Raw genomic sequence first — 22,031 nt, 5'->3', positions numbered from 1 at the left:
AAAGTTCACCATCTTTTGTCGTTAAGAATCTTTGCCTGTGTCTATGTCTTCAAGTAGTCCTCCTATATTTTCTTCTAGCAGCTTCAAAGTTTCAGATCTTATATCTACATCATTGATCCATTTTTAATTTACTTTTCTACAGAGTGAGAGAGATCTAATTTTAGATCTACAATATGGATATCCTGCTTTTTCACCACAATTTTTAAAGGAGCTCTCCTTTCTCCAACGTGTGCATTTTTGGTCACAAATCAAATAGCTATCATTGCAAGAATTGATTTCTGTTTTCTGCTCTATGCCATTTGTCTGTATGTCTATTTTTGTGCCAGTACTATGCTGTTTTTGTTACTGAGACTTTGTAGTGTATTTTGAAGTTGGCTATTGTGATGCCCACAGCATTGTTTTCAAGGTTTTTTGTATTTCCATATAACTTTTAGGATTGTTTTTCTAGTTTTGTGAAGAATACCATTGGAATTTTAATGGGAATTGCATTGAGTGTTAAATCACTTTTGGTAAGGTGGCCATTTTAACAATATTGAATCCTGCCAATCCATGAATATGGGAGGTCTTAATTGTATTCTTTAGTGTTCTTCCTTGGTCAGGTTGAGATTCCTAGTTATCTTTTGTTTTTGTTTTTTAAAAGTTGTTGTTTGTGGAACTGTTTTCCTGATTTGTTTCCCTGATAGTTCATTATTGGCATATGGAAAAGGCACTGATTTTTAATGTTGATTTTTGTGTAATGGCATGCAGTTTTTTGTAGTTCCTTAACTGTCATATTTTGTGATGTCACTACTTTTTCCTATGAACTGACTGTAAATGGATATATTGTATAGTATCTTGAGTCATTAAAAATCTCCTTTGCATAATGTAATTAAAAGAAATGTACACATTACATTTTTTTAAGCCAGTGAAATCTTACTCATATATGTGAGTCTGTGTATTAAGATAGAGCTAGTCTAGCCTGCATTACTCAAGTTGAAGAACATAGCTAATAGCTTTTGCTTTTTATTATGAGCTCATCATTCTAAGAAATCACTGTTCAGTTTTTTTTACAAGGGGCAAGTGACTTGCCAGGAGTTTTTGGCAATATCTTAGAGACATTTCCAATCATCAGATTTGGGGATAGGTTACGCTACTGGCCTTGTGGGAAGAGTCCCATGTATTTTTCTAAACATCCTACAATATATAGGAAAAGATTCCATGACAAGGAATGTCTTTAAAATGTTGATTGTACTGAATTGGCTCATTAAATTTAGATATAACTACTTAAACATTTTTGAGGGGAGGTGTTCTCTTCCTGAAATAGTGTTATCAATGAATAGAATAGTTGCATTAATCTCTTTTTGAAAAATATTATCATAATTGATTTTCTTTAAATTTTGATATCATTCTTTTTTTTTTTTTTTTGTCTTTCTCATTTTTATCGGTACCAGGGATCAAACTCACGACTGCCTGCTTGCAAGGCAGGTGCTTATGCCGCTGAGCTAAATCCCCAGCCCCCAATATGAATCTTTTAAACATTCAGAAAGGATGTAACAGGAGTCAACATTTTTCCATTCTGTGTAACAACAAATTCAGTTTACATTTTATTTCCACTGTCAGATGTCTTTTAAAGATTTGTTACAATAAATCTAAACAAGAATGTATGTGACACACCCACTCCAGTCAAGCTCAGCATGCTAAATGTGCAATACCACTGAAGTATAATGGGTAGTCCTAAACAAACTAAACATTGTGTGCAATTAGTTTAAGTTTCTTTTCTTTCTATACTGGTACACGTTTGCAGTACATAATGATTAGATTCATGATGTAGAGTTGGTGTATGTAAATAACACATCTCAATTCTTTGTATTACCACCCCATTTCTTATTCCTCTTCCCATTTGCAAAAGACCTATCTCCTTCTTTCCTATGATCTTTTACTTTGCTCCATAATTTATTTATCGTTTGGGTTTCTCATAGAGGAGAAACTATGTGACATTTAGACATGTATATCTGATTTATTTCACTTAACATAGTCTCAAGATGTATCCATTTCATACAAATGATTCAAATATATATCCTTTATAGCAGAGTAATACTTTATTGCATGTAAATACCATGTTTTCTTTATCCATTTGTCTTTTAAACCACTTTTGAGATTTAGCTTTTATGACGTGTACTGCTGTAAACATGGGTATGCATGTATTACGGTAATATGGTATTTTTAACTTCTAAGAAAGTATCTAGAAAAGGAGTGGCTAGATCAAACATAATTTCTACTTTTAGGTTTTTGAGGAATCTCATATGAATTTCCATAGCAATCAATACTAGTTTACATTTCTAAAATCAATGTAGAAGGATTTCTTTTGCTCTGCAGCATTTAGTATTATTTGATTCTTTGATGATAGCCAGTCTTTCTGGAATAAGATGGGACCTCTGTCGTTTTAATTGATATTTCTCTAATAGTTAGAAATGTTGAATATTTTTTCTTGTATTTGTCACTTGTACTATCTCTGAAAAGCATCTGTTTATTTCAGTTGCCCAATTATGGGTTGGGTCTTTTATTTTGAGGAGCAGTTTTTTTTTTTTTTTAAGTTCTTCACATATATTCTAGGTAGTTCTTCATATATTCTAGTTTCTGTGGCCAAGGTGTAGCTGACAAAATTTTTTTCCTATTCAGTAGGTGCATTTTTTTTTACTGATGGTAATTACTGATGGTGGATTTACTTTTTACTGATGGTAGTTTCCTTTGCATTGCAGAAGTTTTAAAGTTTGATATATGTAAGCCCATTTTGTTGATTCTTGATTTTATTTAGTATTTTATTTTATATTTGGGGTTCTCTTCAGAGTCCTTAACTATGCTTGTCTTCAAGAGTTTTGCCTATCTTACCTTGCAGGTTAAGTGTTTCTGTTTTAACATTTAGATCTTGGATCCATTCCAATTTTAGTTTAGTGCAAAGTGAAAGAGATGGGTCTAGATCAAATTTTTCATGTGTGGATAGCCAGTTTTTCCAGCATCATTTGCTAAAGAGGCCTTTTTCCATTATATGTTTTGCGCCCCTTTATCAAAGATCAGTTGGCTTGAATTGCCTGGAGTTGTCTCTGCATCCTCAGTTCTTTTCATTGATCCATGTATGTATTTTATACCAGTACCAGGCTGTTTGAGCATGGTAGCTTTGAAATAAAACTTGAAATCAGTGATTTTGATGCTTCTTTTTGATTTTGATTGTTCCTTTTTGCCTAGGGTTGGTTTTGCTATTTTGGATTTCTTCTGGTTCCATAAGAATTTTTAGAATTGCTTTTTCCAATTCCCTGAAGAATGTAGTTGGTATTTTGATTGGAATTGCATTAAATTTGTGTCAGTTTTAGAATTATGGCCATTTTTAACAATATTATTTCTGCCTATCCAGGAGAACAGGGAATAAATAACTTTCTGTTTTCTGAGGTCCTCTTCAGTCTCCTTCTTTCAGGTCTTTCACTTCCTTAGGTTAATTCCTAAATACCAAATTTTTGGTGATTTTTAGTGAATGATATTGTTTTCCTAATTTCTTTATTGGAAATTATTCTTAATTTAGAAATTATTCCTAATTTCTAAATCTTCTATGTAAAGGATCATATCATCGGCACATAATGATAATTTAACTTCTTTCTTTTCTTTACATATCCCCTTTATTTCTTTCCCTTGCCTGATTGCTCTTGCTAATTTTTCAGGTACTGTATTGAGCAGGAATAGTGATAGTAGACATTTTTGTGATTTTAGAGAAATAACTTTCAACTTTCCTACCTTAAATATGATGTTGCCAGAAGATTTGTCATAAATGGCTTTATCACAATGAAATAAGGTCTTTTTGTTTTCTTTAGGACTTTAATTGTGAATGAATGTTGGATTTTGTTAAGGTTTTTTTTTTTGTATCTTTTGATACGATGATGTAATTTTTGTCCTTGTGTTTACGTGCTATATTGTATTTATTGTTTAGTGTTGTTGAAGGTGAAGTGTGAGATGAAGTCTGCTTGATTATATTATGGATAACCTTTTGATAATTTATTGCACTCTGTTTGGCAATATCTTTTTGAGGAATTTGGCATGTGTGTAGGAAATTGACCTACAGTTTTCTTGACTGGTTTTGGGATCAGGGTAATGGTAGCTTCCATGAGTGGCTTTGGAAATACGCCATCCCTTCCAATTTTATTAAACAGTTTAAGGAGTGTTTGCATCATAGCTTCTCTGATGTTCTTGTACTGTCAGACCCTAAGGTTTTCTTAGTTGATGTTTTTTGTTGTGGTAGGTTTTTTGTTTTGTTTTGTTTTTCGTTTTTGGTACTAGGGATTGAACTCATGACTTTGTGCTTGCCAGGCAGGTGCTTATGCCTCTGAGCTAAATCTCCAGCCCCTGTTTGTTTTTACTGCTTCAATATCATTGTCTGTTATTGGATTGTTGAGAATTATATATCTTTATGTAATTTTGTTAATTTATATATATCTAGAAATCTACCCATTTCTGGAGTGTCTATACTACCCATTTCTGGAGTGTCTATACTGATTTTCAAAATAGTAATAATGTTCTGGATATCAGCAATGTCTGCTGTGATTTTTGCCTTTCTTTGCTAATTGCATTGATTTGGGTGTTTTCTTTTTTGGGCAAGATTGGCTTAAGAGTTTATCTGTTTAGGTTGTGCCTTCAAAGTCCCAGATCTTTGATTTAGTCTCTCAATTACACTGATTTCTGCTTTGATCTTTATAACTTCCTGCCTTGTATTAGTTTTGGATTTGGATTATTTTAGGACCACTTTCATTGTGTCCTGTAAGTTCTGATATTTTGTACTGACATTATCTTTGGATTCTAGGAACTTAATTTCTTCCTTGATTTCTATGTCCTATTGATTGTTAAAAAGGATATTGCTTAGAACCCTATGTGTTTGCATAATTTCTATTATCAGATCATTGGCTATGAATGCAACACTCTGTAGATACCTATTAAATCCATTTGTTTAAGGTATTTATTTTTTAATTAAGTATATTGGTACAGTTTAGATATGCATAGTGATCATATTCACCATAGGAAATTTGTACCTGTACATTATATATCTTAGTTCCTCTTTTTGTTTTTTACCCCATTTCCCTCCCCTCTTCTCAAAGGTATCATTTAACTTTAATATTTCCTTGTTGATTGTTTTGTGTAGTTGATCTATTTGTTGTAATGGGATATTGTGGTCCCTCACTTAACTGAGTTCAAGTTTATCTGCTGTTCTTGTCCATTAGTGTTTGCTTTATGGTGTTGGGTGCACATATATTTATAATTGTTCATTGTGTGTATATTTATAATTGTTGTTTCTTTTTGTTGAGTTATTCTCTCTCTCTCTCTCTTTTTTTTTTTTTTGGACAGGGTCTCACTTTGTAGTTCATGGTGTCCTTGGACTCACCATGCTATCCAGGCTGGTATGGAACTCAAGACAGTCCTCCTGTGTCAGCCTTCTGAGAGCTGCTGGGATTACAGGCATATGTGCCTTCATGCCCTACTGAATTGTTTGCTTAACCCATCTATAGTGATCTTGTTTTCCTTTTGATTCATGTAAAGTCTGCTTTTTTCTGAAAATAGGACAGCTACTCCTTGTTTCTGGGTTTTCAGTGTGTAGAATATAGTCTGTAAATTTTTTGAATTGAATGTGTTTGTTTTTTACAGCATATCACTGAGTTTTGTTTTAATCCAATCTGCCGTTCTGTACCTTTTGATTAGAAAGTTGAAACCATTCACATTGAGAGTTACTGCTGAAATGTATTGCTGCTGTCAATGCATTATTTTCCTCTTGCTGATTCCTTTTTCACACCCCCCCCCCTTATGCTTAACAGTTCATCTTGCATGGTACATTCAGACTTTATGGCTTTGTTGCCTTCATTTTCTTTTGCTATGATGGTGCTAGAAAATTTTTTGGAGTGCTAGTTTGGTCCTCTTTATTATAGAAAGACCTTATTTTTCCGTCAATTTTGAAAGATATTTTCGCGGTATATGTGTGTGTTAGAAGTTTTGTTTTAACTCTTTTGGCTTTGGAAGGTTTTTGTTCAGAAGTTTGCTGTAATTTCTATGGGTTTGCCTTTGTAAGTTTACAGTTACAGGCTTGGGGCTAGAGTTGCAGGTACCATTTGTTTCTTCCCTAGGCTGAGGATTTCTCCTGGTTACACTGTGTTAGTGGAGATAGATTTCCCCTTCTTGAGAGTCATGGTTTCTTTCCTGATTGCTTTGTTCCTTTTTGGGTTTTTTGTTTTGTTTTGTTTTGTTTTTGTTGTTGTTGTTTTTAATGTTTCTTTTCTCCACCTTTTCTGCAGTTTCTAATTTTCCAGTCTGATTCCTGGAGATCTGCCTTTTTTTAATTCACTAGGTAGTTTTCCAGGTGTCTTGATTCTAGGTAATAGGCTATATATACATTTTTTCTATAACAACTGTCCCCTCCCTTTGAGAACATTGGTGTATTTTTTGAAAAGGCTTGTTTCATAGAATTTTCCACATTCTAGCTTGGCCGATTTCATACTTTGTGGTATCATTTAACATATATCTACTGTTTTCTCTAAATTGGTAGCTTTAGATTTGATTAGATTCAGCATTTTTTCAGTTTATCATAAGCTGTAGCAGTGCAGGTTTCAAAGTAAATATAGTCAATCATCAATTTATTGTATATGTCATGTATATTGTAGGTTGGTATATATAGAGACATATATTTACATATAAAACCCACCAAAAAGATACATCTTCAAAAAAAGAAAAACAGTATAACTTTTTTTCAACAAAAGGTGTTACCCACTTATGGGGGGAAACTTAGAGGATGTCATATATTGCAGAAAAAACACTACAGTATCAACCCTTAGAGAAGAAATTGAAAATGCATGTGCAGCAGTCTCAAAGACCAAGGTTTCCTAAGCAGGAATTTCCCGTGCTAATAAATGTCTGGAAGCTAATGACTACCACTTTGAACACCTCTTGTAATTGTAGTGGCTAAAAGTAAATTTTATTAATCTTATGATGTCTCAATCTGGTATTAAAATGTTTATAAAGGTTTTTGTTTTCCTGAAGTGCATATGCTTTTTTGGCAGACTCTATATATGTACATATATACATATACATACATTTCTGTACAGCAAGTGCATACATGATAAGGTTGCTCCATTCTTAGTGGTAATACTGATCTGTGCAAATAGTAACTTGATTCATCATGTTTCCCTTTTATGTATTGTTTTCATTGCAGGTTAACACAATACTAATTGTTAAATTATTCCTCCTATATGTGATCAAATTATAAGGTTCATGTACAGATCAGTATATCTTGATTACCTTATGCCTTTGAGAGCAAAGTGTATTTTGATCATACCAAATCAGCTTGACTATATTCCTTGCATATAGTAACCGTACCCTGTCTGGCTTTAAGCTTTATTTCTTATTTAGAATTATAGTAACTTAGTTTGATTATTTTAAGTAGGTAATTAGATAAGCTATACCTAAGATGGGGTAGGATGGCAAAATAGCCTGTTAAAAGCATGAAGGAAAACACAGGGACAAAACAAAAGGCTGGAATGAGAATGGAGAGATAAGGAGTTTCCTTCTAGGAAAACGCATCTTATCTTGAGCGTGCCAAGTTAATTAATTAACAACTCCTTCCTACCAGAGTCCCAGATTTTAAACTTGACTTGGAGACACAAATGCAAGACCAGTTTTCTTTTAAACTCCTTTGAATTTAAGCCCTTTCCCACACTCCTTATGTGCATGTTAAGATCAGGATAGGGAACCACATTGGATTTCTGCTTGGAAACTTCTCTACAAGGTTTCCTTATTATTTCCAACAAAAGTTTTGTAATTACCTCCTTTGGTCTGCAACTTTGTTCTTTTGCCTTTTGTGGAACTACAAACTTGATTCATAAGAAATTATAGTAGCAGAGCTGGGCATGGTGGTGCATACCTGTAACCTCAGCACTTGGGAGACTGAAGCAAGAGGATTGCTGCAAATTATAGGCTAGCCTGGGCCACTTAGTGAGACCCTCCTCTCAAAAAAAAAAAAAAAAAAAAAAAAAGGAAGGAAGAAAGAGAAAAGGAAAGGAAAAAAAAAAAGAAGGTAATGGAATTACATGTTTAAAATTAGATTTCAAAACTATGCCTAATGATTTCTGATTTAACTGGTTTGGCAACCTTTGTGTTGAGGAAAAGTAGAAGAGTAAAATGTGTGTTTTTTCATACACTTCAGTTAATTATTGACTGAAGCAGTATTTTGAGTAATTTTAACATTAATGTGCATAAGATTCATTGTGTAACTTTTAAAATTTAATTCAAACAACTAAAAGGAACAAAAAGACTTAAATCCTTTCATCTCTATGCACATCATCCTCAGATCATCTTCCTCTTATGATAGCCAAACAACAGTACTTTGTTTATACTTAAAGAGTTTACAATTACGTTTCTCTCATTTTCCAAATGGATTATTTGTTCTGGTTCTGTTCTTTCTCTGTTAATTGCCTTTGTACTTTGGCAAAAAATCTGTTGATTGTGTGACTGACTCTTTTTCTGGACTCTTCTATTCCTTTCTGTTTGATCTATATATACCTTGCTTCTGCTGTTACAGTCTTGATTACCATGACTTTCTAGTAATGTGAACCCTCCCAGTATGTTTATTTAAAAATTGTTCTGGTTCTTTTAGTTCTTTTGCCTTTCTGTATGAATGTTTGAGTCAGCTGTTACTGATTTCTGCCCCAAAAGCTCATTGGGATTTTGATTGAGATTGTATTTCATCTGTAGATTAAATGAAAACAGTTCATATTATGAGAATATTGAGTTTTCCCACCCATGAGCATCATAGCTATCTTTACAATAAGTCCCTGACTTACAAATATTCACATTGCCAACTGTCACAACTGTACAGTATAAGATTCACAGGTGTACTGGTAAGACTCACTTTGCCGGATTACAAATGAATCCAGTTTACAAATGTTCTCCCAGAATTGAACTTGTTTGTAAGTCAAGAATTTTATTAAGTCTTTGATTCCTCCTCCTTCTCTTCCTCCTGTTCCTTTTCCTGCTTCTGCTCCTCCTACTTCTCTTCCTTCTCTCACAGGGTTTCACTATGTAGTTCAGGCTGCTGTTGAACTCACTTTATGTCCCAGGCTGGCTTTGAACTCACAGAGAATCTCTTGTCTCAGCCTCCCAAGTGCTGGGATTATAGGTGTGCACCACCACACCTGACTAGTCTTTTTACTTTCTTTCACCAGTATTTTATAGAGTTTTCCCCTCTATGCTGAGGATTAAACCTATGACCTTAAACTTGCTGAGCAATGATCTACTACTGGGCTACATCCCCAATCCATATTTTGTAGTTTTTAGTGTACAAAGTCTGTATCTATTTTGTTAAATTTATACCTTAGTGTTTCAAGTTTTTGGGTGCTATTGTAAATTGTACTTTTAAAAATTGTTCATTGAGGGCTGGGGATTTAGCTCAGCAGCATAAGTGCCTGCCTTGTAAGCAGGCAGTTGTGAGTTCGATCCCTGGTACCGATAAAAATGAAAAAGACAAAAAAAAAAGAAAAAAAAATTGTTCACTGGTAGTATGTAGAAATAATTATAATCAGTGAGTGCTAAACTTAGTAGTTCTACTAACTTTCGTACACATTCTGTGGAGTTTTGTACAGAGGTGATCATGTCTACTAGTAATAAAGTTTTGTGTCTTCCTTTCCATTTTGTACATCTTCTAACTCTTAGCCCTGCTATAATACCAGATCTTTCAATAAGACATTGAAAAGGACTAAAAAGAACAGATATCCTTGCCTTGTTTTCAATCATAGGCAAAAATCTGTGCTTTCCTGGTATTTTATTTCTTTATATACACAAATCTCAGTATAGCGATAGTATAACAAAGAAATCCTGTTGAATTTTACTTTCCAGTGTGCTCATCAGTTTTCATGAAGTCATTCACTGGTATGTCTTGTTATGCCTCATGTACCATATGCATGTATATTTTTCTCCCTCTCACAAAATGCACACATAAGAATTTCTATTAAGGCACTTACTGTACCTGTTTATATTTTACTTTTAACCTATCTGCCTTAGTATAAGGAATGAACACTTAGGGGAAATGTATATTGTAGATACTTCGTATTAGGTTGAACTATATGAAATTGATGATGTGAATTTCCTAACCTGTAAAATTTTGTTTCGAGTTGGAAAAAAAATGAAAAAAAGGGAAAATGTTCATCACTGTTGTGTCTTAAGCATAAAATAATAAAGATGACCATACTAATGTGAATGAAATACAGACCTTGCCTTTGAAACAGATGCTTGTTCAGGAAGTCTAGGCATTTACCATCTTCAGTTGTGTTTAATTCTATGGTTTATCCTTCAATATATGTGCAAGCTTAATCCTGTGTTCCTAGACTCATAATTCTCAGTGTGTTTATCTTTTTTCTTTTTTTCTTTTGGTACCGGGGATCGAACTCACAGCCGTGCACTTGCAAGACAGGTGCTTATGCCACAGTGTCTTTATACAATACTTATAAAACACTTTAGCAGTAATTTTATAAATAAATTACAGTGACATGATACATACTTTCTGTTTGATAACTTTTTTAAAAAACTGTTTTACATTTTTTAGTTGTTTAATGTAATTTAAATATTCCAGTCACTAGCTAGTGGATTGAATAAGTGAAGCGCACCAAACAATTTTCCGCTCAAAATAACTTGATATTTCATAGAAAAGAAAAGTAACCCAATCAGTGGGCAAAATGTATTTTCTTACCCTGACAGAGAAGCTTTTTTTTGTTTTGTTCTTTGTTGTTGTTGTTTTTTAATTCTTCAGCTTTCAAACTAGCCTTTTACTGCCCTTCATTATAAATCTGGGCAGAAGAGGTGTGGTGGCATATACCTGTAATCCCAGCAGGAGGATCATCATGAGTGTAAGACCAGCCTGGTCTGCAAAGTGAAGTGAGGAGCAAGTAGCCTGAACTGCATAGTGAGACCCTTGTCTCAAAAAGAAAAGAAACAAAGAGATTATTAAACATTTGAGGGGTGAGAAGCTAGCTGGATTTGGTTAAGAAAATAAAATTTTTACCTGAGAAAGATAAATTTAAATACAATGGAATAAATTATTGTAATGACACGTTGTTTGGTAAGCATCAAGTCACTATTTATTTACTTATGTGGTACTTGGGTTTGAACCCACGGTCTTCATACTGAGTCCAGCCCTTTTTAAAATTTTGAAGCAGGAAGGGTCCTGCCAAGTTGCCCAGACTGGGCTTGAACTTTTTTTTCTCCTAACTTAACCTCCCAGAGTGCTGGAATTACAGGCATATACTATTATGCTCCTCTAAGACTCACATAATTTTTGAGAAAATTAAACTATATTGGTAAATGTGGAAGTAACGGATTATCAGTGGGCTATAAAGCCCACTCTTACACCCAGAACCCTTGAGATATGAGACTTGCCTAATACTTTACCTTTGTATTGATAATAACATAACTAGAAATACTGAAAAAAGGATTTTCTTCTGTATTGGCTGCCACTAAGTGGCAGATTATATTATCACATCTGTTACATGCTATAAAATGAATCTATACTAGTTAATAAGGTCCCTCTAACATTTTTGTTGATTATCAGTTTGTTCAAAAATAATTTTGATATAGGAAAAAATAACACACTTTAACATGTTTAGAACTGTAGTTATTTTTCCATCGAAATAGGATGGTTTTCTATTTTGTATTTTAGAAAGGCATATGAAGACATTAAAAGTAGTTAATTCTTCCAGACTATTAAGAAAATGTGGTTGGCAGCATCCCCCCCCCCAAAAAAAAACAGGGAATTTAATTCTGACATTTGTTTTATCTAAGTCCTCTTACCTGAGAATTATGGCACCATAGTTTTTTAATTTTAACTTTATTTATTTAAAGATAAGCCATTTGACTAAAGTTAGCTGGCAAGAGATTTATTTTTATTTTGGGATAATTATTATATAAGAATATATAAAATTCTTAGGAACATTATGTAAGGAAACAAATAGAAGCAACCCTAATGTTTAATCTTAGGAAAGTGGTTAAATACAACAAATGTTTTGATTAAAACTTCATATAGTCAGTCAAAGTATATAGATAGTATTTAAGGACATGGGTAAGATCTGTATTGAATGGGGAGAAGGGGAAAACAAGTAACTAAACAGCATCTGTATTATCCCAATTTGTTATGTACATATATAAATACCAGTGTCTTTCTGTGGAAATTATGAACTGTTAAATATGTATTTCTAAAATGAATGTTTTACATGTTCAGAAATGGTATGTTGAATGTTTTTTACCTCATAAGCAGTACATGAGATTAAGACATTCCATGGATAGTAAGAAGTTGGCTGTGTTTTTAGTGCATGTGTTTGAACAAATTATTTTTTTGAGGGGGAATTGTGTATTTGTAGATTTATGAGAAAAACTTGATGCTGGGAATACTTAGAAACAAGCCTTGCTTCTTGGATCTCTTCTGAGAATCTGATAAGCTTTGGCTCATATAAAAAAGAAAGCCTTTAAAAAACATTATCTTACACAGGTTAGTAATTTCCCTCTTAATAGAAGGATAAGACTAAATTCTAAATTAGTAAATCAAAATAAAGTTTAAATAGTATCCAGTAATTTAATGTTTTCTCAAGGTACTAGTTATTGATGACATAGCCATTTGTTTCCAGAGTCAGCATATTCTTGCTTTTGATATCTGTTTTCTGCCACAGGCCTGATTGGAATTGAAACAAAACAGCTACTGCTTCCACCAGAGGAAAATAGTATGGGAATTCCTTTTATGGTAGGTTATTTTCTAGTAGTCTCTCTGCAGTAATATAGGCAGCTCTTATAATTTGTTGGTTTGTTGCTATTTGTATCTCTTCCTAGTTTATACATACTGCTATGTGAAAAAATACTTAGCTTTGACAAAAATCCTATGTTGGAGACATTTTGTGTATAATAGTTGCCCTATTTCAGGGGAAGGCTTGGCATATAGCAACTTAATGATTCAAATTTATTTTCATCAAAATTTACAAATCTGGTATCTCTTTTGTAGCTTGGTGATTAACGTATTGAATAGCTGAAATAATGAACAGTATTGCAACTAGTATTATTTTATTCTAGAAACAAACGTTTTCTAAATTACAAAATGTTTTGATCATCTTGTTCAGTTAATGCAGTAGTTGGTCATAGCTCATTCTCTTACATGTAAAATGTGGCACATCCTTTATAAACATTATCAGGCATTTAGTAACCATTTGAGAAAACTAAATTATATTAAATTATTCCTATATTTTTAGTGAAAGTAGTTTCAAAATTCTCAAACTTTAGAATTAGTTTTAGACTGGAGGGCACTGATAAAGACCATATACATTTTATAACGTTGGTATGGTTTGTTAGTGAAACATTCTCAAAGATTTATAAACTATGAAGGAAGAAACTGGCCCAGTAAATGGCTGTATTAAACATTTTTAAAATTTTTGTTTTTGTTGTTTTGAGACAGAATCTTTCTGTGTATGTAGTTCAGGCTGTTGTTGAACTCATTGTGTAGCCCATGCTGGCCTCAAGCTCAGGACAATCTTCCTGCCTCAGCCTCCTGAGAGATAGGGTAACCAGCATGTGTCACCATGCTGTGTGTTTTTGTTTGTTTGTTTTTGTTGTTGTTGTTGTTTAAACAAAGAGATGGTTAGAAAACTGTTATGTCAGAAATAGATTTTGTTCATGTTTTCTGGTAGGAGAGGGGCAGGTTATTGAGAACATTTAATTGGACTAAGTGATCACATTCAGGATTTCCTTTAGAAATTCTGACTAGCTATTCTATACAGCTATTGTGAATCTTCCTTGGCATTTTTCAGAAGGCTGGTTACTTTTCTTGTTTGTTTGTTTTTTAATGTGTAGTATAAGTCTCATTTGCTGTTACTGGGAGGGCTGTTGGTGATTAGAATTTAATAGGAAATTCACTCTTCACATACTTTATTTCCATTTCTTATAAATGGTTTCCTAGTCTCTGGCTTATTTTATTGTACAGCGTGCCTATCCTAATTCTCTTCTCAACCCCTAGTTTTCAAATAATGGGTGGGCAAGAACAAGAATAATGGGAAAAACAAGACAAGAAACTGTTAAACTTTCAGTAGTGAAAGATTTGATTAGAAAAATGATAACAATTTAGTAGGTGTCATCAGTGTCATACAGATCTTTTTTTTTTTTTTTTCCTGATAATGTGTGCTGGGCACATGGGTAGAAGTAGAATATTTTACTGCTTTAACTAGGATCACTATGTAAGCTGCAATTATTTTTTTACCACTTGGTGGTGCTTTTGCATTGGTTGATGCAAGCCCTTTCTAAATTTTACATAAAGGAACCATTTGAAAATTTGTAGTGAAATAAAGATAATATGTACAGTTGTTAATGCAAATAAGTTAATTCACACTAGTAAAATAACCATCCCTTGTGATAGTCAAATATATATGCACATGTGTATTTTAAAGAAATCCTAATAAATGAGTGAAATGGTTAGGAGCTATAACTATTTTCGAACGTAATTTTCAGTCACTACCTTATACATTTTAGATGCTTTGATTTTTTTTTTTTTTAAGGTATCATTATTATTACTTTGGTGGAAGGAGGTTCCTGGGGATTAAACTCAAGGCCTTGTACATGCCAAGCAAGTTCTCTTTCATACTGTACTGTAAATACTATGTAAATAAAACCACAATTTAATGTGTAATGTTAAAAAAATAAGATAGCTCTGTTGTTGAAAACTAATCTTGATCATCCTTTTTCTTCTACATAGTAGCCATTGAAACTACCTTCACTGAAGCCTTTTAATTTCACAGATAATATATTCAAACTTTTTAAAGCTACCAAATGACTTTGACAATTATCCTGTTTGAATAAGTTGAATACTAAGATCTGTATAGAGTTTATTATGAACATTTCAGTCCAGGAACAAAAACAACATTTATAAAAACAAACACCTAAAATTACCTTTATTTTTATTTTTATTTTTTTTGCAGTCTGCTCTTCACTAGCTACTTGATAGTTTTCGTGGGATGATTATTTAGAAGCTGTTGTAGTCTAGTAAATTCAGAGTCTCTAATAGCCTTGATTTATCTTTATGCCCCAACAATTCTAGGCACCCAAGAGCTGGGAGTTAAATGGCTTTGACTTTGTGTATTTGCTTTTTTAGCAGTGAGTCTTTGTAGTTACGAAAGCAGTGTTTAAGTAGTAATGTGAGCTTCTGTGACTTAATTCCTCTGGCTCATATTTTTCTTACCAACAAAAAAAATGTAAAGTTACTAAAAAAAAAAAAAAGTGAACGTAATGTAGGGTAAATTCTTAAGAAATGCTTTTTAAAAGGAGCTTGAGATGTAGGTTGGTTGTAAAGTGTTTCTGGTGTGGCTTGACCTTGAGCACTGCAACAACATAAAAGGGGTTTCTTTAAGTCACATATAATTCCACTGTATGGTGTATACTACTAGTGGCAAACCTATGGTACGGATGCTGCAACAAACTGTTTGTATCATTGAAAAGGTTCACCGTCACTGGAAAATACTGTATTTTAAATCATTGTTATATTCAGATTGTTATTACGTTACTTTCATGCTAAAATGAAGTTTTTAGCAAAATTTCATTATATGTATTTTTGGAAGCCTCGCATTGCTTTCTGTCTTTGCCAATGAAAGTGTTAAAGAATTTTAAAGATTTATTCCCTTTTCCCCAACCCTCTGCACGTTCCTACCTTTCACCTAGCCACACTGAAAAGTTGTCTCAGTTTGTTGTCACTGTCCCTTGTGGCTTCTGGTTTCACTATTACAATGGGTTACTAATGATTTTTCACTGCCATTAGTTTCGCCTCATATTTAGGTCATCCTTTACCCTGTATCCACAGGTTTTCTAATATACAAGTCTGTCACTTTTCAACCTACAGATCTTTTAGTGGTTTTATTCATCAATCTACAGAGTAACAATGTTTTAATGTGGCTTTTCAGGGTCCATTTTGACTTAGTTCCTACATAATTTCCAACTTGTTTTATGTGACACTCCTTTATATTTTGTAGCTGAGGGAGAAGAAGAACATTCTAAGCACAAGAAGCTTAGAATATAGAATATAGAAGCATATAAAGGTATTGCTGCATGAAATGGGATAGTATATTTGAGTTGCAGTAAGCGCATTGGTAGAACTTAAAGGCAATGTTAACAATGTTTATTAGTCACCTTTCCCATTGCTGGACCTGATAACCACAGTTTGAAGATGGAAAGGTTTTCAGTCTGTCATTGACTGGCCCCAAGGCAGAAACATTATGGAAGAAGGACCTGAAAGGGCAGAACTGTTCCCTTAATGGAGGCAGGGAAACTGAGCAGTGGAAAAGTGCCAGGAAGAAATGGGCAAGGGGCCATGTATGTATAGTACCCACGATCACACCTCCATGACCTATCCATGGACACTCTGGCCATGTGGTTTACTAATCTGTTAGACATTTCTTATTCAATAAAGTTGGCATAGCAAGATTAGTGGTCACACATGGCAGAACTAATTAGGATGATGTCCTTTAATAAAATTTAATTGAGTAAAAATAGAAATAATATATTATTTCTAATTTTAGAAACTAACATGGCATAGAGAAGTATTAATCAGAGCCTTAAGTTACAAATGACAGAAATCTAACTCAAATTGACTTAAATGTAAAAGGAAATTTATTGATCAGTAGTAGACATGGTCAGAGGCAAATTCAGGACTGTCTTCCCCAGTATTCCACCCACCCTATAGGCAATTCATTTTACATTGCCCTTTCTCAGAATTCTACCAAACAGTATTTATACTGCAGCTTTGCTAAGAAAATGAAGTCTTAAGAGCTTGTCTAGTTTCAGTCATTTGCTAATCCCCAAACTAGATGTGAGACAAGGAAAAGGATAGGTGGTACTTTAGCCAAGCCTGGATCACACTTACACATTTCTTTACCAGAGACATTCCTTAAAAGGAAGACATACTTGTGAAAGAACCTGTGTCTGCTACAGGGATGGTTAAACTACAAAAAAGGAGAATTGAGAGACCAGTTAGAAGGTACTTATAGCTCAGGGGAGAACTGAAGTGGATCTGAAGTAGGTCAGCATCGGTAAGATAATGATGATTTTGCAATAGATTATTATTAGTGACCTTAGAGCAATTTTGGTTACTAAGTAGGAAGCCAGATTGCACTGGGTTCAAATGATCAAAAATGAGTGGCAGTTTGCTAAAGAGGCAGGAAAGTTTTCTGTAGGCCATGAGGAAGGAGCAGAGATAGCAGTGAGTGCTAAATGAAAATTATATTAAAGGAATCAATTAGTGAAAGTAAGGTCTATAAGAAGATGGAATGAACTTTTCTCCCATGGGACTACAGGTTCTCCTTCAAACTGAGCAGCCATTGAGATGCAGAACTGGCCTATAAAAAGTGTTTAATAAGTGACTATTGAATACAAGAAAGCTCATAGGGAAAAATAAAAAATACAAATATATTTGGAGGTAAAACAAATTAAAGTAATTCATCATTCTTGTCCTTTTTCTGAGGTAGAATGCGGGGGGTTAATGTCTCCCCAACTTACCTTAAAGCATTTCTATGAGGAACCACGAGTAGAGATGTGAAATATTCATAAACCAGGAAAGATTAGCACAAATGGAAGAGAGTTATACTTTTTTATTTCTGGTATCTTTGTTTTGGATAAGATTTCATATCAGAGGATATTTGATTCTCATCAACTTAAAAACCCATTTTGCTTCCTTACAAATTGCTAATTTAACTACCCCTAACTAGTATGGGAAGAGCCTGGCTTTGGAGACAGATGAGCTTGGATTACAATCCAATTTTCTCTACTTTTTTAGCCTGGTGATTTTGATACTATATTTTACTTGCCCAGCTCAGAGTTTTGTCTGGGAAATCAAGAAAAAAAACCAAAAACAAACTGTTTGTGCAGGTATGTTGTTACAATTTATTGCGTGCTCATCAAGTGTCTAAACCAATAATGACGACCCTTTTAGACCTTTCAGTGATACAGATAGCCCTTTGCGGCACACTGGGCATAAGTTTGCCACCACTGGCCTAAACTATAATAGGTTTACCTGGAAACCTATTGAGGTTTCCTGGAATATTCAGGTTACCTGGAATATTCTTCCCTCCCCCAAGGGAGTACCAACCTTCCATTTTCAGGTGTTTTAAAATGCTAAATAAAAGTACTTTGTTATATTGAAGTGGATTTTACCATCTTGTTTGTTATTCATTGATTCTAGTTTTTAACTCTAGAACTGTGTGATATAGTAGCTCTTTACAGTGACAGCACTTTAATATTCTCACTGACTTCTTCCTAGACAAAATGTCTTTGGCCTTATAGACTCTCATGGCATGGTTTCTAGATTCACCATTGTGCTGTCTTTTGTGAATGTTTTGTAGTCTCATTTATCACTCTAGATAGGATTTGCCCAATGTCTAATAATTAGCCTTCCTTTCATAAAAGAGAAAGTAATATTAATAAACATTTAGAGATAAAACTTTCATTTCAGCTAATCAAAATTAAGGTGTATTTTTTACCATTTCATATTTTAAAATATGCTGTTTTTTTACATTTGACATTTTTGTTATTTTGCTTTGTTTTGACGTTTTTCTGAATGTCAATAGCATTTATACTGTTTAATCTAAGATAAATTATTTATTTTTTTCCCTTTAAAAAAATTCTGGAGTCCTCTGAGTATTATTATGTTGTGATTAATTCTTTGTGTGTGTGAGATTAATTCTTAAAGATGAGAAAAATTACTAAATTACTAGGGAAAAATGCCACGAGTTGGTTTTTCCGGTATATAATATTTTATTGACTAGGCCCAAGTAAAAATGATCACTGACATGGAGTTTATTAAGTAGCTAAGTATAATGTTCAAAATGTCATCTGTAAGGATTTGAAATCATCTGGATGACTGAGACAATTATAGTCAGTTAGTTGGGAAATGAGATTTGACAAATTACAAGCGAGAATAGAAGAGTCACCTAGTTAAACGTTGTGTGCTTCAAAAGCAGCCATGTTTTTGTATGCAGATAGGCTGAAAAATTTTTAAGACTTATATGGGAACTAGAATAATGCTCCCTTCCTCCTGTCATACACACTTAGGGCATTCTCAAAACGTACCAAACAGGAGCAAAGGAATAGCTAAGAGACCTCAGAAAAGCATATAAATAGGAATATAATGAGTTTCAGTTAAAGCAGGAGGTGCAGTGGATTTCTAGGGAGATGTGGGTTAAAAAGGTCTAAGAACTTGAGGTGTAACCTTTTTCTGATTTGAGTCTTTTAGTTTGTTTTGGTTTGAGACAGGGGCTCTGTTGACTGGCCTTTAACTCACTAAGCAGCCCAGGCTTTCCTCAAACTCTGTGATTCTCCTTCCTGAGCCTCCCAGATGCTGAAATTATAGGCATACAATGCCACACTCAGCTAGATCTGAGTTTTTAAAAAGTATATCCATTCAAGAGAATTTGAAGAAAAATATAACGTGCCGAAAACAGATAACTTTCACAGAATGTATCTACTGTGCCAAAAACAAGAGAGATAAAAAAAACTATTGTGGTAGTGAATAATAGTATAATTAAGTAATATTTTTTAAAGTTAAATTATTTTCTTCATAACTTTACTCCCAAAAGTGGTTGGAAATTAAAGCACTCATAATTCAGACTAGATTGAATGCTGGTTTGAATTAAGTTTTCCTTAAAGTTGTGTTGTTTTACATAGCCTGTTTTATCTATCTCAGTATGATTTTTAGTTTAGGTTAATATGATTAGATTGTATTTAGCATATTACTTAGGTTTTGTCAGACCCAAGATAAACATTTTCTGAAACCTAATTACATTTATTCTTTGCCTAGTTAATTACCTTTCAATAGCTGTTGCAGTGAAAACTTTAGTCACAGTGCTAGGAGTCAGTAGAGTACAGCATTTTAAACAGGGTGATTGTTGGTTTTCAAAAAAAAAGATTAAGAAAAGGTTATTTACCATTCATTCTAGTTTCTATAGTGTGGCAGGTAAATGTAGTATCAAGCTACTGCAGTTAAAAACTGAAGGGGGGGGAATTTTTCAGTTTAAAAATAAATTGCTATGGTTACCCAGTGTTTATCTTTACAAGCAATAATTACATGAGACATATAAGGAATTCCCAGAAGTACAGAAAGATCCGTAGCTGACGTGTACATTGGTTAGTTCACATACAAATTGGGACTGCATATATCACTTTTGTTCCAAAATAACTGTTGTATGGAAAACACTCAAGATGATTCATACCTGTTAATGCACTAAAGAATGGTGGCAACATACTGAATACTAAACATACTATTTTAAAATTCAACTTATGACTCAGTTTAGAACTTTTTTCATATTCGTTAGTTCCCTTTGTAATTTTACACAGCAGCTTCTATTATTGAGAAAGGAAAGCATGTTTATAATGTGCTTCAGATGTGGAGTTTCCTTTTCAAATAAGTAGATTTTTATGCTCTTGAGCTATACTTAAATTGTAATGTTAATACAGAGTTAAACGATGTCATTTTCTTTAGATGTAATCAGTTTTGTAGCCTGTTAGAATTGATGACTAGCCCAACTATCTGCATTTTAAAACCTGCTATCAGTTATTGTATTGTAGAAAATTTTGACTGTTTTACTTATTTTCAAAATATTCATCATAATAAGAATGCTTATAAAACTTTTGGCCCAATGTAATTTCAATCTTAAAATTGTGAGGCCCGTCTCTACATCTCAATGAACTTCCCATAAAGTGTCTACTTTTCTATGTAGTAGAATATTAATGTTTCTTCTTTAATATTAGGGCTACTCTAAATACAAAATAATTACAAAATAACATGCTGTGTTCAACTGGCTTAAGTAATAAAAACATCAATCACATACAGCAAAAGTTGAAATAAGGTGGCTTTAGAATAAGTTATGCAGTGCAATTACATAGGTTCTAGGCTCCATGTAGCTTTTCCTCTCATACTCAACATGGACCTTAGAATAAATTTCTTTATACTCACAAAATACCTGCCAAATCTCAGGGAATCACTATCAAGAACAGATTGTTGTCTAGTAGAAGGACCTTCAGGTTTCCTTCTGTATCTCCCTTATTTTTACAGGTACAAGAAAAATTTCCCAGAAGCAGTAGAAACTTAACTTTGTGTAACAAATGGAAAGTCAAGGTCCCCAATCATACTATTCTCAAATGAATCACTACTAGGTAGAACAATATTACCATGATTGGCTTGATCATTTTCCCAAGACATATTGAATGTAGAGACAACTATACAGACAAAACTAAAAGTAGCCTATAAAAAGGAAGGGGCCAATGGGCAGTAAGTAGACAACCAATGTTATGTAGTACATTACATAAAAAAATTTAAATTCTGGCATTTCCTTTCCAATAGTTTAATTTTCCCACCATTGTGAATTAATCACAGTGCACTAATACTGGAAGATACTCTGAGGGCTCTGGAGATGTTTTAAAAGCATATAAAAACCAGTAATTCATCTTAAAACAGATTAAAGGAAATTATTTTATAAATGATACTGACAAAAGAAAATGTTAAATATAATAAAACAGTATATTTTAGAATATGAAATAGTAAAAGCACACTATCATTGTGATCAAATGAAATGAAAGCTTTATCTCTAAATGTTTCCTATTAATCTTATTCTTCTCCCTTGTGAAAAGCACATGACTTTTTCCTATATCTTTGGTCTTCCTCCGTTTTTTTGTTTTGTTTTGTTTGTTTGTTTGCCTTGTCTTTTTTGTCCTTTTGAGACAGGGTCTCACTATGTGGTTCAGGCTGACATTAGGCTCACTTGGTGGTAGCCCAGGCTGGTCTTGAGCTCACAGTGATCTACCCGTCTCAACCTCCTGGGATTACAGGAGTGCACCACCATGCCCGGCTTCCTCCATCATTTATTCTTCTTTTCTACATCCTTCCTTTTTCAAAAAAGAAAACAAACATTTTTTAGATTTTATCAGTGATCCTTTTTAACTATTTAAAAACTCTTCTTTAGCCATTAATCCCA

At 33.4% G+C, this 22,031-nt stretch overlaps 1 protein-coding gene across 6 annotated transcripts in view; it reads left to right on the top strand.

Annotated features, from left to right (window-relative positions):
• Ankrd28 (ankyrin repeat domain 28) overlaps nucleotides 1-22,031 on the top strand; it is a 207,763-nt gene that overhangs the window by 37,349 nt on the left and 148,383 nt on the right. For 2 of the 6 annotated variants that reach the window (XM_013143904.3, XM_023561754.1), the window contains one exon: nucleotides 12,711-12,781. The exons of the other annotated variants lie outside the window; for them this stretch is intronic. In XM_013143904.3, coding sequence (XP_012999358.1) covers nucleotides 12,764-12,781 — 18 coding nt within the window. In that variant the 5' untranslated portion in view covers nucleotides 12,711-12,763. Of the gene's footprint in view, nucleotides 1-12,710; nucleotides 12,782-22,031 lie in introns of those variants that run through there. 6 annotated transcript variants of the gene reach the window in all.

Source organism: Cavia porcellus, unplaced genomic scaffold, assembly GCF_034190915.1.
Source record: "Cavia porcellus strain 051 isolate PalLab524CR breed Dunkin Hartley unplaced genomic scaffold, mCavPor4.1 scaffold_10, whole genome shotgun sequence".
In the NCBI taxonomy this organism is placed as follows: domain Eukaryota; kingdom Metazoa; phylum Chordata; class Mammalia; order Rodentia; family Caviidae; genus Cavia; species Cavia porcellus.
This window is presented reverse-complemented; position numbering and strand designations above follow the sequence as displayed.